At 53.6% G+C, this 16,509-nt stretch overlaps 7 protein-coding genes across 7 annotated transcripts; 4 read left to right on the top strand and 3 right to left on the bottom strand.

The window, feature by feature from the left end:
• Positions 1 to 314: 314 nt before the first annotated feature.
• HER10_EVM0001794 (uncharacterized protein) lies at positions 315 to 1,061 on the top strand (the record flags this gene model as incomplete). Its single annotated transcript, XM_035471529.1, has 2 exons — positions 315 to 632; positions 684 to 1,061. The coding sequence occupies 2 exons, from the start codon at positions 315 to 317 to the stop codon at positions 1,059 to 1,061; spliced, it is 696 nt and encodes a 231-aa protein (XP_035338016.1).
• A 211-nt stretch (positions 1,062 to 1,272) lies between these two features.
• HER10_EVM0005690 (Pex19 protein family) lies at positions 1,273 to 2,720 on the bottom strand (the record flags this gene model as incomplete). Its single annotated transcript, XM_035475296.1, has 4 exons — positions 2,328 to 2,720; positions 2,051 to 2,271; positions 1,416 to 1,994; positions 1,273 to 1,368 (listed from the first exon to the last, which is right to left on the bottom strand). Exons 1-4 carry the CDS (start codon positions 2,464 to 2,466, stop codon positions 1,273 to 1,275), a joined length of 1,035 nt encoding a protein of 344 aa, XP_035338374.1. The 5' UTR covers positions 2,467 to 2,720.
• A 290-nt stretch (positions 2,721 to 3,010) lies between these two features.
• Positions 3,011 to 4,240, top strand: HER10_EVM0010806 (SUMO-conjugating enzyme ubc9). The gene is made up of 4 exons (XM_035480255.1): positions 3,011 to 3,380; positions 3,442 to 3,605; positions 3,670 to 3,693; positions 3,753 to 4,240. Exons 1-4 carry the CDS (start codon positions 3,346 to 3,348, stop codon positions 4,004 to 4,006), a joined length of 477 nt encoding a protein of 158 aa, XP_035338868.1. The 5' UTR covers positions 3,011 to 3,345; the 3' UTR covers positions 4,007 to 4,240.
• Positions 4,241 to 5,308: 1,068 nt separating this feature from the next.
• HER10_EVM0011654 (asparagine synthase) lies at positions 5,309 to 7,972 on the top strand. The gene is made up of 10 exons (XM_035481079.1): positions 5,309 to 5,477; positions 5,606 to 5,656; positions 5,711 to 5,736; positions 5,811 to 5,837; positions 5,894 to 5,929; positions 5,984 to 6,132; positions 6,199 to 7,194; positions 7,254 to 7,537; positions 7,612 to 7,716; positions 7,801 to 7,972. The coding sequence occupies exons 1-10, from the start codon at positions 5,452 to 5,454 to the stop codon at positions 7,841 to 7,843; spliced, it is 1,743 nt and encodes a 580-aa protein (XP_035338941.1). The 5' UTR covers positions 5,309 to 5,451; the 3' UTR covers positions 7,844 to 7,972.
• Positions 7,973 to 9,047: 1,075 nt separating this feature from the next.
• On the top strand, positions 9,048 to 10,365 carry HER10_EVM0001323 (mitochondrial outer membrane protein porin; the record flags this gene model as incomplete). The annotated part of the gene is made up of 5 exons (XM_035471077.1): positions 9,048 to 9,092; positions 9,235 to 9,357; positions 9,456 to 9,486; positions 9,631 to 10,148; positions 10,216 to 10,365. The coding sequence occupies 5 exons, from the start codon at positions 9,048 to 9,050 to the stop codon at positions 10,363 to 10,365; spliced, it is 867 nt and encodes a 288-aa protein (XP_035337978.1).
• A 274-nt stretch (positions 10,366 to 10,639) lies between these two features.
• HER10_EVM0008541 (DnaJ domain-containing protein) lies at positions 10,640 to 11,733 on the bottom strand (the record flags this gene model as incomplete). The annotated part of the gene is made up of 2 exons (XM_035478058.1): positions 10,640 to 11,273; positions 11,486 to 11,733. 2 exons carry the CDS (start codon positions 11,731 to 11,733, stop codon positions 10,640 to 10,642), a joined length of 882 nt encoding a protein of 293 aa, XP_035338663.1.
• A 1,975-nt stretch (positions 11,734 to 13,708) lies between these two features.
• HER10_EVM0011497 (uncharacterized protein) lies at positions 13,709 to 15,178 on the bottom strand (the record flags this gene model as incomplete). Its single annotated transcript, XM_035480929.1, has 5 exons — positions 13,709 to 13,915; positions 13,978 to 14,117; positions 14,188 to 14,435; positions 14,539 to 14,855; positions 14,960 to 15,178. 5 exons carry the CDS (start codon positions 15,176 to 15,178, stop codon positions 13,709 to 13,711), a joined length of 1,131 nt encoding a protein of 376 aa, XP_035338925.1.
• Between the last annotated feature and the right edge of the window lie 1,331 nt (positions 15,179 to 16,509).

Below are 16,509 nucleotides of genomic sequence, written 5' to 3'. Positions count from 1 at the left end.
CTGGACCGGCAGGGGACCCTTCAAAAGTGGATTTCACGTGTCACCGCTCCAAGCCACATGTGTTGTGGCGCAAAACATCTTTAGTTCAACCGCGTTGAGGTCGCGTTCAATGACACCCTCCCGCGCCGTGATTCAATTAAGCAACCTGCCAGAGGCGACAACTGCATCTACAGCCTCAGCTCCAGAGTTCGACACCTTGAGGCTAGCACAACCAACAACCAACACTCATCTTTGCACACAAGCATCATTCATTCGCTCGCGATATCAACTCTATGCAACAAAACAAGACACCAGACGTCAGCCAAAGCTCCGAAATGTTCTCCGTCGCCGGGCCCGTACCCATCTTCAGCGACCGGACGTGGGATTTCAGGCCCACGGTCCCATCGCCTCTTTCTTCATCGCCCATTCGCGCGTCATCACCCCTCTCGCCCATCAATGACAACACCGTACGCCACACACAATCCTCACCTATCCCTCAACCAAAGTTCAAATATGCATCAAGAGCTACGAAACCGAACCCGATAGTTCGGAAACGCGAGGAAGCGCAGGAGAGCAGGCGGAAGCTGTTCCTCCAAAACGTGAGGCAGCGCGCGGATGATCGTCAATACCAGCGGCGGGACATGGAGGGCACTGTATGTGAAGGTGTTATTGACTGTGATACCGCGTACTGACGTATCCGACAGCTTCTCAAGTCTGACTGGGATCGCGATATGCGGCAACGGCATTATGCCAAGCAAATTGAAGGCAACGCGGTGTTTTCCGAAGCAGATATCGAGGACGCAGCATCTGTTCTCCAGGAGCGCGTGCAACGCATCCCCGATGACGCTGACGATATGATGGTTGATGCCATCGCCCAGGACGAGCAGGACGAGCTTGATGCGTTACTGCTCTCCTACGACCAGTCGTCTGATGCGCAGCCCGAGTCTGGCTCCTCGCAAACGATGCAGTCAGATCCATACGGCCTGTCAGACGACGAGGATTACGACTCGTTATTCATGAACTTGGTATCACAGGAAAGCAGTCAGCCAGACGCGTCCTCACAAGATATGGACATGTCATGAAAACATGGCGTTGATTACGGCTGGTCTATTTGCTTTGCGGCGTTTTTACGAGACTATTTGGCTTTCGGGGTCTGGGGGTTGCTATTTGGCGTTTGGCATTAAACGGCGGTCGGAATATGCCACGAATGGCTACTGTGTATATGCAGGCTCACGGGACAAGGCACCGGTTGTGTAGGAACATGTTTGACGGGACTTCCATCGGAATGTCCAATTATTGGGGATTACAGCCCTCGTCTGCACTGAAAGCTTCTTGTGCTGATGGCATATCACCGACCAAATCAGATGGAGGTGAGCCAGCAGCTTGCATCTGTCTCCTGTTAGCGCGTGAAGATCCAAATTTAGAGGGGTTCAAACCTTTTGCATCCTGTCCACAATGTACTCCCTGTCCGCCGCGTTGGAATCGGCGTACGTCTTCTCCTCGAACTTGGCCACGATCTCCTTGACTAGCGCTTGTTGCTCCTCGTACCGCTTGAGATCCTCTGCTGGCGTCTTTTCCTTGTTCTTCGCTAACCACTCGGGAAACTTGTCGTTGAGCTCCTTCATAGGCTCGTACAGGATTTCTTTGTTAGTGAGCTGCTCCATCATGCCCATGAGCATCTTTGAGAACTCCTCCTCGTTGCCACCGCCGCCTTCGAGGTTGCCCTCTCCGAGTTGCTTCATCATCTCTGCGAGGAAATCTTCGGTGGATGACTCTGCCGCGGCTGCAGTCGCCTGTTGTCCCGATGCTTGCATGCGTTCCATGGTCTTCTTGATAGTCTCCTGGAAGGAACCGTCGGCAATGGGGTCGGAAACGGGAGCTTTGCTTGAAGATGAAGCTGACGCTGGCGGTGGCGGCGCTTTTGCTCCGGTCGTGCCTTCGGCAAGGTTTTCCGTTCCTTGCGCAGCTTCACTAATCTGCTTAAAAACGTTGTCGAATTGTGCTTGCATCTCGGGCTATGGTAAGTGGTTAGCATTCGTGTTGGAGTCGGCTAGCAGTGGGAGTCTCCCACATTCTTCTCGAATTCTCCAATCAGGTCAGCCATGCCAGCTTGGAGCTGCTTAGCGAAATCGTCGGAAGACAGCATCTCTTCCAGTGTTTTGTCCTCAGAATCATCTTCCACAGCTGTCGCGGGTCTACCTGGCCCAGCCGCGGTAGTCTTCGCAGCTGACGCAGCAGGTTGTGCTGCTGTCTTCGCTTCCACATTCACGGCAGCAAAGTCGTCGAGCATGTCTAGCAGAGTCAGCATATTCCAATAGGCCGCAGATGGTTCCGTATGGCGGGCGCACCATCCAAGTCGTCCAAGTCGTCTTCATCGGGATCAGGAACATCCTCAACAACAGTTGTAGGCTTTGTCTCTTCCACTGGCGGTACCACGGGTTTCGCCTCGGCATTGCCGGCGCCGGCTGCGCTACCATCCTTCTCCATCTTTGCAGAGTGCCTCAAGATGCGATTTCCGAACACGATGCGTGCTGTAGTAAATCAAAGGCGCTTGGGTTCAGTCTTGACAAAGGTATCTTGCAGTGCGCATTCGTATAGAGGCGACAGGAACCGGAGCCTCGGGGCGCTGCAGTTGATAGACAGCCTCCAAAGGGTTGGGCCAAGGTTGACAGTCGCACTGGGCTGGGATTATCACCTTTGTATGTACGTGCAGAAAGATGGACTGTCAGATGAAAGCCGAGGAATCGGCCTGAAGCTCCTGGGTTGTCTTGCATCTGGGCAGGTCCATTAGCCCCACGTCAGATTCCCAGCACCCCGCGCCGCTGGACTAACGCGGTTTAGGGCGGGGTCCTTTCTCCCATTTGTCCATTGGGCGACCTGATGTTCCGCCTCGCGCCCCAGCCGCCCCCCTCCAGGAGTCCCAACTGCCCTGAGCTCCTGCGGAAGGTACCGCGGCATCTCACGTTTACCAGGTCTCACAGCTTCCATCCGTTGGTCGATCGGAACCGGTACGTACCCTTACCCCGAAAATCTTCCGCCTTCCAACGCGGCGCATTCAGTGAGGCAAGTGCAAGGTGCCTTACCTCAGGTAACTCGTTGACGACTTCCACTCGCTGCGGCTTTGCCTTTACACACCGAACTATCTTCGGAACCCCCCCAGCCTTACCGCTTTTCTCTTCTACATCGACTGGCGTGACCGTTCTACGACATCTCCGCCATTCGAACGCCTCGATCCCTCAACCACGGCCCGATACGAAGGTAGAATCGTCCCGATTGTGCACAACCGCAACCTTTGCGACACGCGAGCCAGACGTCGCACGCGACTTCGGACACATATACTTTAAGCAACGATCACACTTCTTCACGATGTCGCTTTGCCAGAACAGACTTCAAGAGGAGCGGTATGTTGTTCAGCTACCCCGATCCTACGACCAATGCCTAATTGATCTGGCTGTGCTATAGCAAGCAGTGGCGCAAGGACCACCCCTTTGGTTTCTTCGCGAAGCCTCAGCGTAATGCGGCGACTGGAACCCTCGACCTGAAGGTCTGGGAGTGCGGTATTCCTGGCAAGGAGAAGACGATTTGGGAGGGCGGCCTGTTCAAGTTGACAATCACATTCCCCGAAGGTATGTTACCCAGAGAAATGACAGTGGAGTGAAAGCCGGTTACTGACAGTTCTGCGCGAAACAGAGTACCCAACGAAGCCACCCAAGTGTGAGTTGAAAGCACCCCTAAGCTCGCAACTATACCGTAGACTGACAGAAGTTCTTAAGGCAAATTTGTCCCTCCGCTGTTCCATCCCAACGTCTACCCCTCCGGCACTGTTTGCCTGTCGATCTTGAACGAGGAGGAGGCGTGGAAGCCTGCCATTACGGTGAAGCAGATCCTGCTCGGCATTCAGAACCTGCTCGACGATCCCAACCCCGAGTCGCCCGCTCAGGCTGAGGCTTACAGTCTCTTCAAGAAGGACAAGGCGGAATACGAGAAGCGCATCAAGCGCGTTGTGAGAGAAAACCCGGCGCCTTAGGAGCAAAGGCAGCTATGTGTGAATAGAATTACGAGATCACAGCGTCATGCCAATAGGCAGGACTTCGGAGTTACGGGAATACCATACGGTCTGCTTCTCTGCTTTCGATATGTCATATGACAATGCAATAATGATATTGTGAGGGAAGCAAACAGGGGGGGCATTCAACCCACAACCCAGCTGTTGATCTGTTGAATAGGATATTTGCGTGCAAGATGCATCAATTGAGTGCTTGGAAAGACGAGCAGACGTACTATGCGAATCGACTACACGAGCCTGGCACGCAGGGAGGTAATGATGACTCTTTTGGCGGTGATTCCAAACCCCACCAGCCCGTGGTGGGAGGCTCATTTTATTACCCGTCGAAAGCCGCCGGCTGTGGATATTCCACCGGAACTAATGCCGCCGGGCTGTTGTGTCGGACGAGCGCACCTCCACAATAGCTTGCTTGGCATGAGACCCGGAACCCTGACACTGGTGACGAGTAAGTCGGGGGTTGGAAGAGTCAGGACTCAATGGGAGCGGGCCTATTACCAAACGGTGAAAGACACGGGCTCCCGAAAGCCTCGTTTTCCCGCCAGTCGAAGACTTCATCCCGAGCTAAGTGAGGTAAGTATGCCCGGCAGCGTCAAGAACTGCAGCTTCGCAGATAGAAGGCGTCTCCGTGGCACCATATGTGGGCTGTCGCGGAAGAACAGATTAACAGCAAGCAGCAAACAGCAAACGGCAGAACCACACCGACTCGTTGCTCTGCGTTCTCGTTGGTGGCTGGGCACGATGCAGTTTCTTATCAGTCGGCAAGGTTAGGTAATTGGGAGACTGGTGAACTCTGACTGGCCAGTCCGCCAATGGGTGCGAGAGCCGAGATCGGCCCAGGGGACCAGCTATGTTACACTAGCGCAGCGCAGCAGATTAGCGTATCGTGCAGATGCGGCCAGTCACTGTGGTTCCGTCGCAGCGGACCTGCAATTTTGGCACACTTTGACAACCCTTGGGGATACTTTGGCACAGAGTTGTAGACGGCCCTGACGTTTCCGACCCTTATCGAAGCACCGGCTACGGCCTCCGACAACCCAAGCTTGGTAAAGTACCGGGTGTCAGGGCTGGGCTTTTTGTCGGATGAGCCAGGTGCTAGGGGGGATGTCATTGTATCAGAAGCGCGGTCCAATGCTTCCAAGTAGGTACCTTACTCTCTGGGGCCGTTGCGGCAAATGGAAAGGGTAACTAAGGTCATAAACAAATAACGATAAAATAAAAAACTGGGTGAAGCGCAGGAAGAGTCATAATTCTTTCGCTCCCACCCCTTCACCCGGTTGCTCCCACCTCTTGCTCCGTATTTATTCTCCCAGGACACGTCTTTCGCCTCTTCTACCTTTTCTTGAGTTGCAAAGTTCATCCCATACACATACACAAACACACTGCCGTAGCTTCGAGAGACTGCAATCATGTGTGGCATTTTCGCTTGTCACCGGTAAGCCCAACTGCGAGATCGTCCCTACTTCGGCGCGGATGGAGGGGCAGCGCGAGCTCCCCTCCCCAAAAAAAATTAACCCCGCCATGATGCCTCTGGAGAATGCGACTGACCGTGTGCGCGCGCAGTCACCCCGACGTCCAAAAGTTCAAGCCTACGGCTTTGAAGCTGGCAAAGGCGTAAGTTTTCTATCGTTCATCTGCAAGGCGCATCAATTGACTCCCAGTTCGCAGCATCCGTCACCGTGGCCCCGATTGGAGTGAGTTCTGAGTCACCGCGATGCGCTACTTCGGCACCAACCAAGCAGACAACTGACAAAACTCCCTTGCACAGGCGGAAGCGTCATTTCCAACAAGACGAGTAGGTTGAACTTGATCTCGACGATTGGTATTCCATCAATTGACCATCCATCGCAGTTCTGTGCCATGAGCGTCTTAGCATCGTCGGCGTCGGTATGTTCACCCTCAATACCTGGCTACAATGTCCATGGCTAACCACCCTCACAGAGTCCGGCGCCCAGCCCCTTACCAACGAGGATGAGAGCATCGTCCTTGCCGTCAACGGCGAAATCTACAACCACCGTCTGATCCGCAAGTCCCTCAAGCACAAATACCACTTCAAGACCGGTTCCGATTGCGAGGTCGTCATCCCTCTGGTGAGTCAAGATCACCCCGCGACCTGATACCCACAATAGTAGACATGGATGTTTAACGTATCCTAGTATGAGGAGTATGGTCTCGATGCCCCGAAACACCTCGACGGCATGTTCTCCTTTGTTTTGTACGATAAGAAGCAGGACCGCACAATCGCCGCCCGCGACCCCATCGGCATCACCACCCTCTACTACGGCTGGTCCTCAAAAGAGCCTGATGCGGTGTACTTTGCTTCCGAGCTGAAGTGCCTGCACAGCGTCTGCGACAAGGTTGAGGCCTTCCCGCCTGGTCACATCTACGACTCTGCCACCGGCAAGACCACAAGATACTTCGAGCCTACCTGGTGGGACGCCGCAAAGGTCCCCGAGACCCCCCTCGACCTCAAGTTGATCCGCGAGAAGCTTGAGAAGTCGGTCAGAAAGAGACTCATGGCTGAGGTACCGTACGGTGTCCTGTTGTCCGGTGGTCTGGATTCCAGTTTGGTCGCGGCCATTGCCCAAAGAGAGACTTTGCGGTTGAAGCAGGCGGCCCTCGAGGCCAACGGTGGTGCGCTCCCCATGACGGAGAACCCCGACACTGGCGATGGCATGGTTGGTATCGACGACGACAACAAGCTGTCAACAGTCACATATCTTCCCCAGCTCAACTCCTTCTCTATCGGTCTCCCTGGATCGCCCGATAACAAGGCTGCCCTCGAGGTCGCCAAGTTCCTCGGCACCAAGCACCATGTCATGACCTTCACGATTGAGGATGGACTTAACGCTCTGTCCGACGTCATCTACCACCTCGAGACCTACGATGTCACCACTATCCGTGCCTCCACACCGATGTACCTCCTTTCCCGTAAGATCAAGGCCATGGGCATCAAGATGGTTCTGAGTGGTGAGGGAAGTGATGAGATCTTTGGTGGTTACCTTTACTTCCACGCCGCTCCCGACAAGAAGGCGTTCCACGAGGAGACTGTTCGCCGTGTCAAGAACCTGCACCTTGCCGACTGCCTGCGCGCTAACAAGTCCACCTCCGCTTGGGGTCTTGAGGCGCGTGTGCCCTTCTTGGACAAGGAGGTGAGTAGAGTGCAAACCCCGATGAAATTTGGGCTTCGCTGACTTTGTATTTCCTGTAGTTCCTTGAGGCCTGCATGAACATCGATCCCGCAGAGAAAATGATTACCAAGGAGAAGATGGAGAAGTACATCCTCCGTAAGGCGTTCGACACCTCCGACGAGCCCGGCGCCGAGCCGTACCTCCCGGACAACATTCTGTGGAGACAAAAGGAGCAGTTCTCTGACGGTGTCGGATACGGATGGATCGACGGTCTCAAGGACACGGCTGAGCTCCACGTTACCGACGAGATGATGAAGAACCCCAAGCCGGAGTGGGGCAGCGACATTCCGGACACCAAGGAAGCGTAAGACTCGTCCAAAATTTATCCCTTTTGTGTTCTTGCGAAAGATCAGGCGCCGCTGACACACGATTTGACAGATACTGGTACCGCCTCATGTTCGACGAGCACTTCCCGCCGCATTGTGCCTCGACTGTCATGCGCTGGACCCCCACATGGTCCAAGCAGACGGACCCCAGTGGCAGGTGAGTCACAAGACGCCCCCCTCTCCTCAGTTCCCCAGTGAAAATGAATTGGCCAAGTCAGTTTGCTGACCCGTTGCATGACAGAGCTATTGCCGTCCACGAGCAGAAGTACGAGAACGCCGCATAAAGTGGTAATTTGGAGGAAAGACAACCTGTATCCTAGCACTTTACGTCAATGCGGGCGGGTAAAGGTAGAGGCGTCCTGGTTTGTTGGATTATGTAGACCCTCAACAAGTTTAGAGTCTCAAAAATGGGAATGGAAGTTGCGATTACTATTTGCCATTGCGCCTTTGCGAGTATTTGTATTCGTGACTAGGACGAAAAGTCTGATGAAGGTATCTCTGGCCGTTTTCTTCTCTGTGTTCCTCTCCATAGGTAATCAGGTCTTGGCCTGTCGTGTTGGTTCCTGGAGCTTACGAGGGAAAGCAACATCCCAGAGCCTTCCCCAACTTCCATTGACCTCTTCCATCCAAGAGTCCACTTTGTGTGCAACAATGATTGAGTGTGATTGCCCGGGAATGTTAGCGCAGTGCCGGTAACTGGCCAAATGAGCATCCACAGTGACTCGGTTGGCCCCCAATATGAACAGTGAAAATGATGGACAACAGAGTCGGCAGTCAAAAGGTGAGGTGACACAATGGAGTAATTGAGTTACACCACAAAGACAGGCGTATGAAGAAGAATGAGCGGTGGTGCGAACAGGGACGAAGCAGCGGAAAGAGGCAGGAACTATGGGAAATAATTCTGTGCCTGCCTCTTCTCTCAGGCTTACTGTAAGAATCTCACGCCTGCCGGTTCTCGCTACCTATTTTATTTTCTGTCCCGAATTCAATCTTCCACTTGCTCCCGATTTCACCATCTACACATTCACTCAAACACACGCAAACGAGTACAACCAGCAAAGAACAAAATCGAAAAATCGCATTGAGCACCTGAGCCTTAGGTAGCCCACACTGCTGGCATTCGACATCCACTCTCTCAGTGCTTTACTCTACCTTATTACGATCCCCTGTCCTCCAGAGTCCCATCTGAGCTGGCCAGCCGACAACAATCCCAACAAACCAATAACAGATCCCCCACGTGCAGCCAAAAGCGTCCTAGTGCGACTCCGTCACAGCAAAGCTCCTCCGGACCGAATTGCGCCGGGAATCCCCGTCAACCAATTGATGCAACCAAAACATTTTCTCGAACAGCTTCCGCCCCAGCAGACCATCTCCTGAAAGGACACCTGCAACCCGCCTCTTTTTGCCCGTCGCATCTCGTCAACCGCTTTCCCATTGTCTACTCAATTTTCTCCCCAAAGTCCTCTTCCCCGTCAAAAATCAGCAATCATGTCTGTTCCTAACTTCGGAGACATCGCCAAGTCGGCCAACGACGTATGCGCTTTCTCTCCCCCTTCTCCCTCTATACTTTTTTCGGGTAATCGCGGACGGGGGAAAATCGAGCTCCAGGCTCCTCCCCACGGCCGAGGTCATCCGTGATGAAAGAAACCACGCAGCTGACATTGGCCCTCAATAGCTCCTCAACAAGGACTTCTACCACCTCTCTGCCACCACCTTCGAGCTCAAGAGCAACACCCCCAACAACGTTGCTTTCAAGGTCACCGGCAAGACCTCCCACGAGAAGAGCACCGCTGGAGCTGTAAGTACCGCCCTGACATTCACCGCTAGACGATGCATAGAGCGTCGCATAAACAAACAAAGATGAGTTTCAACTAACCTTATCTTCTTACCATCCAGATCGAGGGCAAATACTCCGACAAGGCTACCGGTACAGCAACCACCACCCATCGTTTAAAGCGCTTGAATCTCAGCTTGGGTCGAATATATGGACGGCCTTACGGCAGTCCTGTCTCATTCGCAGCCAACGTGTCGCCAGGATTTGCACATTTGCTAATGTTCTACCATCGCGCAGGCCTGACCCTCACCCAGACATGGAACACCGCTGCCGCCCTTGACACCAAGGTCGAGCTCGCCGACAGCCTCGCCAAGGGCCTGAAGGCTGAGGGTGTCTTCTCCTTCCTGCCCTCCGCCGGCGAGAAGGCCGCCGCCAAGAAGGGCGCCAAGTTCAACCTCACCTTCAAGCAGAGCAACTTCCACAGCCGCGCTTTCTTCGACCTCCTCAAGGGCCCCACCGCCAACATCGACGCCGTTGTCGGCCACGAGGGCTTCCTCGCTGGTGCCTCTGCCGGCTACGATGTGAACAAGGCCTCCGTCACCGGCTACGCCGCCGCTGTCGGCTTCCAGGCCCCCACCTACTCTGCTGCCATCACTGCCAGCGACAACCTCAGCGTCTTCGCTGCCTCCTACTACCACAAGGTCAACTCCCAGGTTGAGGCCGGCGCCAAGGCTACCTGGAACTCCAAGGCCGGCAACAACGTCGGTCTTGAGGTCGCCAGCAAGTACCGCATCGACCCCGTCTCCTTCGCCAAGGTGCGTAATATTGTCCCGTTTGCAACCTTTTTGTCTAGAATCCTTACTTACCAATCTCCGCGTACAGTTCAAGGTCAACAACAACGGTGTCGCCGCTCTCGGCTACAACGTCCTCCTCCGCGAGGGTGTTACCCTTGGCCTCGGTGCCTCCTTTGATACCCAGAAGCTTGACCAGGCTACCCACAAGCTTGGTGCCAGCTTCACCTTCGAGGGCTAAGCCATTGTTACCACATGTATTCTTGACGAGGAAAATTCTTTCAGCTCCTTTCTCCGGCCGGGTAGCGGACCCAATGCTCTTCTGGTTTCATTTGGAGGCTCCTGTCTAGTGTAGATTAGTTCGGGGAGTAATTGAGTTTGGTCGACCGGGAAATCGTGGTGTCTTTGCATGCGAGCGCTTCGCGGTGATCCGAACGCTTGGTCTTTGGTCGTGCGATTTATATCTATCCTGATAGATGTCTACAGGTTGCTGCGCAAGCTCTATCGCTTGGTCTCTATGATTTGGCGTCTTTCTTCTTCCGGCTCAATCCGCCAGTGGCAACAAAGGGTATGAAGAAGGAAAAGAACAAGATCCCGCTGACCACCAAAAACGCTCCCACAGACGTCTCCTGCGGTCCAACCGGAACCTGCGTGCCCATGATCCTATGCGACCGCCGCGAATCCTGCTTTTGCTGTGTCTTTGTATGCGTATGCGAATCAAAATGCCGCGGCGCGGCCGACCTCGTGTGCCCGTACGGATCCGACCCGGGGCCCATCCCAGGCTGTTCCTTGCCCGCGCCGGTGCCGGTGGTATCCTCGTGGGCCTCCCTCCGCTTCGCCGAATGCTCGCCCCAGCCGCCGGACCTGTAGAAGCTCGGGGGCGGGCCGCGGAAGGTTGTGCGCCGCCGGGAGAGACCTGATGCGGGGCGGCCGCCCGCGGGACCCGAGCTGCTATGGTAGGAGCCGCGCCTGTGGGCGCCGTGGTGGCTGTTGTGGGAGGAGGAAGGGAGGGAGCGGTCGTAGGCTGCGCGTTTGGCGGGGGTGCCGAGGACGGAGTAGGCTTCTGCTATTGCGTGGAATTTGCGGGATGCGTTTGGGTCGTCGCGGTTGTGGTCTGGGTGGTGGGTTTTGGAGAGGGCGTAGAAGGATCTAGGAGGGACGACGGGTTAGCTTGAGAGCCCTTGAAGGCGTGGCATTGCGTGGGTGTGGGCAAGGAGGCTCATGGAGCGAGTATTGGATAGAGGTTGCGGGCGGGGAAGAGGACATGTTGCTATAGACCTGTGCCTCCTGAATGCGACCAGAATCATACATAGTACACGGCCAATTGGGCTTGGGTATGGAGGTAAGAACATGGCACTCACTTCTTAATATCAGACGGCGAGGCATCGTGGGCGACCTTCAAGGTCTCGTAGTGGTTTGTGGAAGCAACGTCATTTCGAAGCGCACGCGATGTCGTAAACGCCCGACCTGGGAACCGAGCTCGGAGACAAATCTGCCCTGGTACTGCAAGAGGAGCAGCTATCGTCTTCGTTGCCGTCCTTGTCGAACATGCGCCGGCGCGGCGGAGGGAACGGGCCGCTGCGGGTTGAAGGAGTCGGGGGAGGAGCATGCCGGGCTCGAGCCCGGGCGTTTTCGAGGGGCTTGGTTTTCCGTGATGATCCCGCTGCGAGATTCAATTGAAGGGGACAGTAGACACTAGTGGTGGGGGAGGAGCTGGGCGAGCTTTAGGTTGTTTGGGAGGAGCGCGGGATATGATGTCGTGGAAGGAGTGGAGGGGAGTGAGTGTGATTGCGGAATCTGGGTCTCTCTCGCTTCGTACCTTACGTTCGCTTGCGCCCGGGACGGAAGTAGTGACGAAATCGATGGTCGCTTTTGCTCTCGTCGGTCGGCAGATCGGAGCTTGGTGGTACCTACCCCTGCGCCTCTGGGGTTATGGAGCTGATTACATAAGGTAATGAAGGGTCCAATCGCCTGTAATGAGGGAAGTTGCAGAATTATGGAACAACAACACTCATGCTTCTAAAGTGATTGATGTGAGGCAATTCTCGAGCAACACATGTTGTTCATGGTGGTTTCATAAATCTAAGGGACCTTCTGGTATAGCCACTGCGGTATTGACTCTTACTGAGTCCTCGCGTTGGAAACGCAAATGACTCCTCTTAGCCTCCATTTGTCCCGACGGTTTGGACAGCTTAGGAGTTGAGCGCATGAGGGTATATCCGAGGATGAAACTTTGCTGACTTGTGCCTTTTGAAGTGAGTACCCGTAATGTGGATGGTGACCGGGATGAGAGTTATTCTTCAGGGCGACTCCTGACCGTTGCGATCACGTATTGCCTTTTACCCTGCAGACTGGTCCTAGGTACTCACGCCGATTACCCAGGATACACGATTCATGCCTGCTTGTGTGATGTTGATCGATTCTACGTCGCGATCTGACATATCGTGTCCATTCTTGTAGTGTGAGTTGAGCTCTGTATAGTGTGAATACGGCGACAGTGGCCTCGTTGCATCTTGAGCCCCTTGACTAGTCTCCTCTGGGACCCGTCAATGCCATGCCACTCTGCCTCATCAGCAATCACTGCCTCCTGTTCCTCGTGACGGTAATCCGGCGTCTAGACTCTTGATCAGCACTCTTGTACGGAAGGTGGCCTGTTTGGCAGGGCGTAGATTATGTATATCTCGGGAGGTATCAAGCAATTCCCTCATACACCGGGTTTCTTTGGGGATTCTGTCTTCGAAGGAGCAGCGATGCTGCTGCTGTCTTCTCCCGTTACAGCGAACCTATACCGCCTTGCCATTCGTCAGCTGTATCTCCATGGCGGTGTCATATGTCGGTCTTGCCTTTGCCTCGTCTCAATCATGGAAAGGTTGTACTATATCATGTCACCTGGACCGCCGTTCGATGTTTAGCCCGGATAAGGCATATGAGCCCCCCAAATCCATCCCTTCCTGGCCTCCTTCAGGGCTTCGGATTGATTGTTCTCTGATATGTCTTTCAACTTACATCTGCCCGGGAAGGGCGGAGGGGGGGGCGGCCGTGTGTTGCATGCTGGGAAGTGAAGCATTGTCATCACGGATCTGGCGGTCCCTAGCCAATTTCTTACCTCACCAGGCCCCGAAGGTGACAGTTTAGCAAAGGGGGCAAGTTAAGAGATGAAAGGCTCTTGTAAAATCTGAGTTCTTCTGGTAGAGTAGTGACTCACTTGTCCGTGGCGCGCTGTTAAGGTTTTCACACCGCCATCGAATTCGGGTATCATGGCGTGTCACCCCATGCAATACGTTGTCGTGAGAACTCGGAGAAACAAGACCTTGTATCCCTTCAAGTCTTTGCGGCCACCTTTCTCGAAATACACATCCTCCGACAAAACTTGAAAGTTGACTTTTAGTAGTAGACGAGTTACTTAGCGGAGCTGATCTCCACGAGAAATCTCCCAGATTGGTAAATGCAGAGGCTTGGTGACGTATTCAAACGCTCAGGGGCTCGAATAGACTTATATGATCTTTCTCTTTATGCTTAAAATTACAAGTGAAAAACCTTACTCGCAAATGTCGATATCTGTCAGTGGTTGACGCTTCATTACGCTATACATGGAATGTTGATGTGCTGACATGGATATCAGTCTTTCGTATGATCCCTTTCCGACTTGAAGAGTCATCGTCGTCGGTCTCGTGCTCTCTGGCACCCGCACGCGAGGTGCCCCGTTTAGCTGATGCATGATATGTTCTGTCGTTGCCGCTAAGCGAGCCAAGCTTGATGCCTGGGCCAGCACTTCCAAGGGCGTCTCCGCTCTACAAGATAAATTGGGTTAGACACCATCTACAGCATGACGCGGAGTAAGGGCGTAGCTTACCTCGCCTGTGATTTTGTAATTCCCGTCGTGAGAGGAGCCATAGTAAAACTTGAATAGTTTGCGCAGCGGAGGAAGCGACGATCCAATGATTCCCAAACTGCACTCGAGGTTGGAGGTAATACTGATGACTCCCAGGTGATCTATAGGATAGGTATGCCGCGTAAGTTTATGTTTGGAGAAGAGAAAGTCTAGTTGTAGAATATAACTTACAGGCGATCTCCGTGGGGTATTTCGCAGTGTCATAATACTTGAGGTACGGCATGCGGATGCAGGTAGCAATACTGGCGAAGATTCCGAGGCCGAGAATAGCTATGACTGAAACCTTCTTACGGCGAGACATTTGCAGGCCGGCCACAATAAAGAAGGGAACAATGGCGCATGTCCAATCCGTCAACATCTGAATCGCAGAGACGATGTAGCTGACAGTCTGCAAGCTGATCTTCTTTTGGCATGATCCCCTGTTAAACGAAGTCAGTAGACGGATTAAAAGGGGTGATCTGATTTCCAACAAAAAGTTGATGTTCGATCACAGCATCAACAATAGCTCAAAGTAAGACTTACAATGCTGGGTTCCATGTTGCTGCAAGCGGGGTGCAGTTTGCAAAGACAAAGATCAAGGCTAGGATGGCTACAACCACCATTACAGACATGTTGAGGATCATACAGATGACCACTCGCTTCCGTCGATCCAGACGTATACAAGTGAACCCAATGGCGCACTTGATAATAGTTGACGAGATGAAGTACAGTACTTCCCAGTAGGTCTGATACTCGGAGGCGCGAATCAAGTATAGTTGTGATGGGAGGTCGGCATCGTGGAATCCTACGCCAAAGCGTGATGCAAGAACTGCGAAAACGACTGCTGGTATAAAAGGAAGCTATTGCACTATTAGTTAGCGGGTTCTCGAGAGTGATTTGGTATAGTAAAATTATACGAATGGTTGAGGAGCGCAAGGCGAGTGTCTAAGCTGAGGAGACCTACAGTTCCTATTACTGCCAAATAATCTTCAACGCCCCAGAGTCGTGATGAGGCACCTGATAAACCGGCACGAACGTAGATTCGGAGTGACACGACGATGACGCTGATAATGCCCAAGATTATGGCGACAAACTCGACGGCAGGCGCCAGGCCCTTGGGTGCAAGGGGCTCAAGTTGGTAGGCAAAGGCTTGTATCTGCTCCCCCGTCATTGAAGCCGCCATCTTGGGCGTAGGTCGGTCAACCCTATGGCCTCCGCTTCGCAAAAAGGCCGTTCTATGCCTTTCCTTCGTCGCGGACCCGAGATGCCAAAGAGGGGAAGAAAGCGAACCTCGAGACGAACTTTGATCTAGACTCTAGGCTGGAGACATCGGAGGAATTCGAAAGCGAAGTGGGATGCCGGGAACATGCTGCCTACCACATGGGAAGGGAGGCATTTTACTACAGACCGCGGTTCCTGGATTTGACTGACAGCTGGATGCTGTGGGGGAGCTCCGACGTAACGTGCAACCCTGGTCAACGTCTGGTCTCATTCCCATGTCTTCTTCCCATGGTTAGGTGGAGGATTTGGCTCCTTCGTCGTCCCAGAAGAGGCAGATTTTCGTAGCCAACCCCACAAACGGAACGGCAATAAGAGCTCGTTGAGACTTTAATATGTAAATACCAAGGCAAAATATCCATTTTCAACATGTCGACCTGGGCCTTGGGTTTCGACGAGTCAGCGAAAGCCACACTTTGGTCGCGATGAGCCCTGCCTCGTGGGGCGAACTGTCAGTTTTCGTCCGAGGCCTCGCGACACCCATGGCGACAAAACCCCTTTCTGCTATGGCTTCTTCATGGCAACTTTGCAAGGCGGCACATAAGCGAGACCATCGGCTCATCGATGCCTCCTCTTCGGTCAAGGTATGTAGGTTTCGCTAACAGCTCTAGCTGCAGTAGCTGAGTTCAGTCGTTAAGAGGATTGATGCAACCCAACCAGTTTTCGTGGTGCAGTACCAGATCACCCCTGCCCGCGATCAACCGTCTCGTTACCATCTTTGACGTGGTGGCCGCTGCGGACGCTTGTGCCGCGGGTTGGTGCAATCTCTTTTCGTCCCGGGCCTAGAACTGGGGGTTCGTTGGCGTTTGGATAGGACCCGGGGGAGGGGATCCGGAGGCAGGGGAGTGGTAGCGAACTCCACCGCCCGACGCCATCCAGCCAGTCAAATAACGATGATCACCAGGACGGCACGTTGGAATAAATGAATCTAGCTGTGCCATAGGCTGCAGTTTTCGTAAAACGCTCAGGACCCTGTCTAAGAAATACCACCCAGCACCACGTACAAGCCACTGACTCGAATGCAATGCGACTTCGGCCAAAATCTGGATGGTGTTTTTGTGCTCCAGGATAACGACGAAACCCTAGAGGCTGGTGCTGTGCCAAGTTCATCTGGGTTGATCTTTTCTTGAAAGTTCATTATCACATTGGTTCGTCGGTTGTGAAGCTCGATCCTTCGGGCGTATCTGTTCTGCACAACTCTGATGGTGAGAGTACATACCGTTCTAGGTACGCTAA

The sequence above is a fragment of the Colletotrichum scovillei genome, assembly GCF_011075155.1.
Source record: "Colletotrichum scovillei strain TJNH1 chromosome Unknown Contig00001, whole genome shotgun sequence".
Classification (NCBI taxonomy): Eukaryota; Fungi; Ascomycota; class Sordariomycetes; order Glomerellales; family Glomerellaceae; genus Colletotrichum; species Colletotrichum scovillei.
Note: the sequence above shows the minus strand (reverse complement) of the source record. Positions and strands in the feature narration are given on the sequence as shown.